At 38.0% G+C, this 8,237-nt stretch overlaps 1 protein-coding gene across 1 annotated transcript; it reads right to left on the bottom strand.

Annotated features, from left to right (window-relative positions):
• Positions 1-421: 421 nt before the first annotated feature.
• LOC119913216 (carbonyl reductase [NADPH] 1-like) lies at positions 422-7,646 on the bottom strand. The gene is made up of 7 exons (XM_038732583.1): positions 7,519-7,646; positions 6,023-6,137; positions 4,553-4,722; positions 3,600-3,707; positions 2,665-2,873; positions 2,386-2,439; positions 422-1,626 (listed from the first exon to the last, which is right to left on the bottom strand). Exons 2-7 carry the CDS (start codon positions 6,133-6,135, stop codon positions 1,453-1,455), a joined length of 828 nt encoding a protein of 275 aa, XP_038588511.1. The 5' UTR covers positions 6,136-6,137; positions 7,519-7,646; the 3' UTR covers positions 422-1,452.
• Positions 7,647-8,237: the final 591 nt, after the last annotated feature.

Below are 8,237 nucleotides of genomic sequence, written 5' to 3'. Positions count from 1 at the left end.
CATATTCCATATGTTGGATATACAAAGGCAGGCAGACTTTTTAGGCTAAAAAAAAGACTTTAAATTAATTAATTAAAACAAAAGAGGTGCTGAAACCATCATCATAACATATGAAGCTTGAGGAATAATAAAATAATGAATAAATAAAATGTTTATATGTAATTTTTTAATTCTCTGAACAATTTCCAGACTTTGATGGGTGACTATTACAAAATGTTTTAGGTTGACAAGATTTTGCAATGGGACTTTGACCTCACGCGCTCAGTAACCTATTTCTATAATCACAGGCTGTACTTTAAAAAGATAGAGGTCTTTGAGTGTACAGATAAAAAGCCTGAAATAAATTTCATGGAAATGTTTTCATGCTCTTTGACCACACAGCTGGTAAGTTCAGACATTTGACAGACATCAGACATCAGTGTTTGTTGTACAGTAGATATTTTATGCTGAGACATTTATTTTAACTGCACTAACTGCCTTCCAGTTTTGTAACATTTAAAAACATTTTACTACATTTCATCTCCAGAGTCTAAACAAGCTGTCAATCAATTTTGTTGGCTTTTGAAAAAATCTTTCAGGCATTTTTGGATTGGATAATGCAAATTTAGAAAAAAATATACAGTTATGTACTTTGTAATTGACCATTGACTGCAGTGAAGTTTCTTGACATATTGCAATATGTTATGCAATATTGAAATCTCTTGGACTTTCTGGTGATTTTTTTCAGATTTTTCTATTCTTTTTTTTCCATTTGACTGCTGTATTGCTAAAGGTTTGATTACAAGCGTATAATATATATAAAACCAAATTCCACCTTCTGACTGGGACATGACCAAAGTCCCATGACCATGGGATCTTAATTTTAGGAAAAGCATACAGTCAATTATGATACATGTATCGTCCTGCTCTAATTCTGTCCTTATAAATTAAAATTTTGACAAAGTATTTTTTTATTGTGAGGTTTATTTATTGTTTTTGACATTAAAGCAATTTAACATCTGCATGAAAAAAAGTTTTGCATCATAATAAAAAGTTTTTTGCTGTTATGCTATGTTGCTGTGATGTTAGTTCATCTAGTTAAGGCAAGTTTTCCATTTTCCATGTAAAATATATAAAAATGTTTATAATCCCAAAGGCAAAGTGAAACAAAATATAATTTTTCACATCAGCGATTAGCCAGCACATACACAGATTATCGTTCCATCAAACCCAGCAGACCCAGCAGACAAACACACCCAGAAATATCCCTGTCCCTGTGGGGACATCCCATTGACATAATGCATTCCATAGACCCTTATTCTACCCTTAACCTAATTGTAAATTGACCCCTAAAACCAAGTCTTTACCCTCAAAAAGCAGTCTCTATCAATCGGGTGTGCATTCAGGTTTAAGTCCCATTGAGATTTAAGAACATGAAACACACAGGCACGCACTCAGGTGTCTTTAACACTTTCACCACGGCTGAACTTCTTTATCAGAGACAAACTTTCCGTGAGGCTCTGTGGCTCCGGGGGGCAGCAGTGCCAGGTAGACTGGAGTGACAGCGCCCTCGTCTGGTGACTTGGGGGCTTTCGATCCAGCCATGTCAGTCTGCACCCAGCCTGGACAGCAGGCGTTCAGCAAGATCTGTAAAACAGATGACAAGCATATGTTGTGTGGAATATAATTTGTCACTTGTTTCTGATGACTCTGTCCAACAACCTCCCTGTGTTTATGATATGAATTTATTTTAGGAAGGGCAAAGGCAAATTCAAAGTACTTTACAAACAACATAAAGGCATTATGTCAAGATATACCTCTGATTACAGGACAGAGGTGGTATGTGCTCATTTTCAGGTTCAAAATCTTATTTAGGGGTTGTACCACAACAGGTTTACATTTTCAAAAAAACACCATATTTTTTGTCATACTGCACATTACTGCAGCTCCTCTTTTCACCCTGTGTGTTGAAGGATTCGTTTTAGCTATGGAGTGATACATCTTGTCTCTACATGATCTTTGTTGGGAGTTGCACATGCGCAGTTCCTAGTTAAGGACTACTAGCCAATCAGCTTGGTGAGCGTTATATGAGGCGCATTTATATATTTATATAAATGCGCCTCAGGAAGCGGCAGGACTAAAAACAAGCTGTTTTCAAGCAGTTCAGAGCAGTGGTTTCTGTGGGACATGGGAACTCCCTTTGGGCTTTTTCACTTTGCAAACCTATTACATGCACAAAAAAGATATATAACTCAATAAGGAGAGAGAAAAGGCTAGAAAGCATAATACCACCTCCTTTTCTTTAGGTCCATTTAACATTATCTAGATACTATGATGCACAAAGTGGTTAAAAAAGATGGTACTTTGTTTGTTGTTTGATTAAAAGGTGATTTATTTATTAATTACCCCGTCATTTGGTCTCTCATTTGATAGACGACGAGCCAGGATCATGGACAGGGTCTGAAAACACACACACACACAGACACAAGAAAAATCAATGTCTCTGTGAAAGGAAATATATAAGCATTCCTGCTGCACACATCACGTCACCTTGCGAGGCACCTGTATTCACTAGAACACAATATGACATGGGATACTAAGGGATAGCTCCCGCAGTTCCAAATCTCTGACGGTGGACACATTTCTACCATCACATAATAAATACAACATGTCACCCAACCCTACCGTCAGTCCAGTTTTGGATATTCCATACGCTGTTTCAGGCCAGCCGCCCTGCTTGAGCTCGCCCTTCTTGGCCTCCTCAACGAAACACTGCATCAGTCCCACCAGCTCCTCCTCTGTGATGTCCTCACTGCGGAATCGCTCCTGGAGGGCCGCGCTGCACTGCTTCAGAGCGCGGGAGCTGACGAAGCTGGAGATGTTCACCACACGGCCTGAAATACACACACATACCAGCAAACATGCAGAGGTTTGAAGGTGTTAACTGCTCACCAAACCTCTTTGTGTGTCTTGGTCACTCTCTGTTAGCATGGCAAACTACTTTGTCACCTTTTAGAAAGAAGAAGAAGATATACTTATATAACTCAATGTTTTCACTCTGTTATTATGTTAGTATACACACAGGTCTGAAAGACTCACACATGCACAAACATGACCCATAGCAACACACGTGGAGATGTCAGAGTGAGGGGGCTGCCAGTCAGTACGGCTCCCCCGAGCAGTTGGGGGTTCAGGAGCTTGCTCAAGGCCTCCTTCGGCAGTGCCCAGGAGGTGAACTGGCACCTCTCCAGCAACTGCCGCCCCAAGAAATGTCACAAAAGTAAGTTTGAGCTGTGGTGTGTTTGTGTTTGTATCAGGAGGATTGTTTTCATGCATTTAGTGTTGGTTAATTGTGACTACATATCATGAAAATCAAGAAAAGGGAGGTCCATTTCATTTTCTAATGAGCTGTGATGTTTATAATGTGTCACCTTTGGTGACGTCAGGAGCTACTGACTCAAGACTAAACAAACTCTTGAAATTGGAAAGCTGAGTAGAACAACCACTCTGCTTCTCACTATTCTGCCAAATTGTTTTTAAAAACTGTAAAGTAGGCTGTGTGCGCTGAGCTGTGAGTTTAAGAGGCAGACAGTACACTTGGTCCAGATCTGTGTCCTTACCTCCAGCTTTGATGATCGGCAGGAAGTGAGTCAACATGTCTCTGGTGGCGAAGAAGTTTGTCTTGAGGGTCACCTCTGCCTGGACCGCAAATGGAGTGGTGTCTGCCACTGAAGAGAGCAAGAAAGAGAGAGAGTTTACAAGATGTTGTTACGTAACAGGCTCCTTCAGTTCACAGCTGCAGCTTCAAACATCAGAAATACTTTGATTTTATGCCATTTCTTGTCTCAATGAGTGAGTCGGTCAATATGGGATGAAAAATGGCAGGAATAAAAGCTGTTCAAATAATGTTTATTTGCTATATTTAATATATAATAACTGCACTTACAGGGTGCACTATTGATGCTTTGCATTTAGAGTGCCTGCTGAAAAGTCAAGTGTTTAACCAAACACTTGCATTTGTATTTATCCCTGTGGTTAGTCTTTCCTCTCGCTACTCAGCTGTAGTTGCAGGTGAGAGCATCTCTACACAGGAAACTAATGAAAGTCCAAATAAATCTGTTTTATTTGGTCTAATGCTTTGGTGGGATACCGTGCATATGTTTGTTTTTATTCAGATTTTTTAAAAACAGATTTTATGTGAAAAAAGGACATTTTGAAAGTACAGGCAGCTTTCTATCAGGTTACTTGTTGAAAAAAATATATAGACATTGTTCAAGATGTAATAATTTGATGAATAATTGTAATAAATAAAAATAATAAATATCACTACTAATACTCCTACTAATAATAGTAATTATGTGTCAAAACAAACTACTGTATGATTTGAATACCAGTAAAAGGTTTATTTGTTATTATAGTAGTAATATTAACATTGATAATTTACAGTACTGTGCAAAGGTTTCAGGCAGGTGTGGAGGCATACTTTAAAGTAAGAACGCTTCCAAAAATAGACTTCTTAATAGATTATAATTATAAATTAACAAAATGCTACGTGAACAGAAGAAAATCCTACTTCCAAATGCTATCCCAGCATTATTGACGAGCACGTCCACTCCTCCATACTTGTCTTTAAAGTACGCAGCGGCGGTGGTGATGCTGTTCAGGTCATTGATGTCCAGCTGGTGAAACAAGGCCGTCAGTCCCTCTGAGGCCAGAGACTCCACTGCTTCCTGACCACGACCGCTGCAAAACAATTGGATTTATTTTCATCTTGTCTTAATTCTGATAAGAAAAAGATCTGTTGGCAAAACCTTGAACCAATGGGCTTATAGTGCTTAGTGTTTATTCTTTGTTTTGACTGCGTAGAGGCCTGAAAAGGCTTTTTGGGTTTTTCGCAATCAACTTCTTACTCTAAGTGATGGGAATCTACATGAACACAAAATAATCTGCAGAAGCTAGAACATTTTTGAATAATCCTCATGAAATTCTCTTTTTAAAAACATTGTGTAGGGGGAGCAGTCATTTCTTTGTCTGTTTATAAACAGTACCACATGTAACAAACATGTTACTACATATTTGTTACATGTGGTAACATGTGGAAAATGTTTCCACATGTTGTAATATGGAATAACATGTGGATCACACGTGGAAAACATTTTACCACAACATGTAACAAATACTGGCACATTTTCAAAGTTTCAGCATTACAATTTCAACAACTGAACTAATTTGAGTACTGACGAAACAAGGGTATGACAATCTTTGATAAATGATAAATACATATGGAATCTGTTTAAAGGCAATACATACGCGCACCACAAAGGTGTGTATAGGCTTTTTCCATTAACTTTTTATTGATTGGGTTTAGGTTTTTAAAAGTCTCTTATTTTGAGAGAATGTGCTAGTGAAGCAGGACTAGCAAAGTATGAAGAAATGACACCAGATGCAGAGTCTTTAAAGCAATGCAGTGTGTATTGAAAAAGAATTACTCACAGGATTGCAACATCACATATTATGGCACAAACTAATATTAGCTCAAGAAACAATCCTCTATTACACAATTCCATAAGAAGTTCAGTAGACTCCCATAATGGCATATGTGCCATAAAGTGATCAAATAGCATAATAAAACAATTAAAAGTAAACATTTTGCCACCCATATATAGGAAACGTTAAATGTTAAATCAAATACTTCATTTAAACAAAATGGGTACATGGTCCTGAAGCAGTGGATCAGGAATGTTTGCCTGACAAAGATCTTGCAGGTCGAAACATTGCACAACAAAATAGAAAATTTTCAGTGTGGACAGCCTCTTGTTTTCCATAAAATAATAAATTGCCCCACAACACTAATGTAATCATTATCCCCTTCTCATGGGTCAGCTTTTTCTAGATTTTATTTCAAAACAATGGTGCAGTGATGAGTTTGAAAAGTGAGATTTGGTAAAACGTGAAAATAAAAAAAATGGTATGTTCCTTGTTAGTGACATTTTGGTAAACTTGTCTAATGTCCAGTCCAGGTGTTACCAGATGAGCTACCTACATGTCTCTGGCGGCGAGGTAAACATCTCCTTGGAACTGCTTGCAAAGTGCTCGGACGATGGCCAGGCCGATGCCCTTGTTACTGCCCGTTACCAAAGCCACCCTGGTAGACATGTCTGTGTACAGAGAGACATCAGTGAATAAACTCGCATATTAAATGCTCATTAACAGCAGAAAACAGCCATGTCTACACATTAAGCATAAAAACATGCACAAGAGTCAATTATGTTATCAGACCAATAGGAGGAGACTGAAAACGAATTTGCAGAGTCACGGTGACAAGTCCAGAGAGATTACTGTTTCCTTTATATTCTTTAATCTGGCTATTATCTATCTGGAATTAAGAAGCCATTCATTGACGATCAAGCATCAATCATAAAATGACACTTTAAAAAAAATAAAAAAAATAAAAGTGCACAGTCACACCATCTGTATGGGGGTAACTGTCCCTGATGCAAACGTTAGAACTGGTTTTCCAACGATTGTGGATTATGACTGTAACAACATGGGCGTGCCACTGATCTTTCATATCTCAAAACATCAAGACTTTCGACAAGCATGGGTGACATCAAGAGTTAATAAATCGCGTGTTTCATTATACCTTTTAGCAGTGTTTGAAGAGAGGGGAAAAAAGGGTGTGAGTAGGTCCTCATTTGCAGTCAGTTGCTGTTTCACAAATAAACCTGTTTTCTGATATTACACCACTGTGGTTAAGGTTTGATTAGGGCTAATGTTAGTGTATTCATTATCATTTCAGATAATACTAAATACCTTCTTACTACTACTAGTATAATAATAATAATAATAATAATTCCAGTTGAACAAAAATAAGTTTTATTTTGGGGGTTTGTTCTGTCATTAAATATCCTTGTGCAATAAAAATGCTGTTCATTGTAGTAGTCACAAATTCAACATTTCTAAAGTTTGCTGTAGCACGTTAACTTTTTCTTTAATGTCCAGGCTGTGATTGGTCGGTTCAGGGAAAGTTGCACTGAGGAGCGAGTTCTCGAAACATGTTTGCCTAAAAGGCACCCGATCTTCGTCCTCTTTCTCTCTCTGGCAGTAGAGAGAGCATCACATAGTGTCCCCTGGGTAATGCAGTTAATTTAGGGCCATATGAATGAATCGCCCAGAGATCCTGAGGGCAGAGAAGAGTTCTGCCGAGGTCTACATGAATTGCATGCACCCGCGTACTGTTTAAAAACGATATAGGCTAATAATCTCTGAGGGGGTTCATCAACGGTGATAAATGGTTCTTAGTTTATATTTTCTGAACGTTTAGAGTCATCAATATTGTATTACTCTTTGGATTCCTTGAGATTAAACAAGAATAGGTGCTGATGCTCTGATAAGACCGGACCTTTCTCCTGATTTCAGATCAGAGATTTTAAGTAACTGAACCAACACATTTTCAAACAAATAAAAGTGGATACTAAAATAAACATTTATATGTTAGCAAGCTTCTAACTTTATAACTATGAAATTGAGGCTTCTTACTTTAAGCTGGTCTCGTTGTGCTGCGCGAAACGTCCAGAGGAGGTGAAGCTGCTCCGGAAATGAAGATTGGATGAGGAAAAGGGAGGAACGCTGCGGCGCAGTGTCAGTGCGCATACCCTGAAAAACAAGTTATCCCCGTTGGTTTGAGAGCAACCCAGAGTGCTGTGGCGCAAAATCAAGATTTGATGCGGATGAGAAGAATAGCAAGGTATTTTATTTGGTGTTTAACTCTGTATGTAGTTTAATTTAGTAAAACACATCTTGGCGCTTTCTTTGGTTTACAATGCATGTTGGGTATGTTGTGGTGTTTGATGTAGGAGAGACACCTTAACAGTGTTTTGATATTTGTTATTTATCACTAACTAACGTTACCATAAAATGAATGTAAGGTATTGTTTTGTAATTTTTTTAATTGGTTAGCAGAAGTACACTGCCGCAATTTAATTATATTTTTTGCCAGTTTATTCGGCAACTAGATACAAAACCAGGGTGAAACAAATGCAGTTTAGTTCAGCAGCCAGATGAGATGTTGATTCAACTTTATGGACATTCTGAGGCTGTTTATACATAAATGGGTTGGACTTAATTTTAGTTCTCTGTGTAGGTTCTCAGTCATCCAGGTCATAGTTATCCAAAGAAGGTTAAAAATCAAGGGCAACTGAACTTGGTTGAAAATACTAGACAACGTTTCATCCCTCATCCAAGACACTTCTTCAGTA

Source organism: Micropterus salmoides, unplaced genomic scaffold, assembly GCF_014851395.1.
Source record: "Micropterus salmoides isolate LMB-PRFRI ecotype aquatic unplaced genomic scaffold, ASM1485139v1 Ms_hic_scaffold_2, whole genome shotgun sequence".
NCBI lineage: Eukaryota > Metazoa > Chordata > Actinopteri > Centrarchiformes > Centrarchidae > Micropterus > Micropterus salmoides.
The sequence above is the reverse complement of the archived record's forward strand: the minus strand, read 5'-3'. Positions and strand labels throughout refer to the sequence as shown.

What these genes read in the sequence shown, in the direction of transcription:
- LOC119913216 (XM_038732583.1), bottom strand. Translation starts at nt 6,135, where the DNA reads ATGTCTACCAGGGTGGCTTTGGTAACGGGCAGTAACAAGGGCATCGGC. An exon ending in TACCTCGCCGCCAGAGACAT is followed by an intron (nt 4,723 to 6,022) that starts GTAGGTAGCTCA and finishes ATTGTTTTGCAG; the next exon opens with CGGTCGTGGTCAGGAAGCAG. An exon ending in TATCCAAAACTGGACTGACG is followed by an intron (nt 2,440 to 2,664) that starts GTAGGGTTGGGT and finishes GTGTGTTTTCAG; the next exon opens with ACCCTGTCCATGATCCTGGC.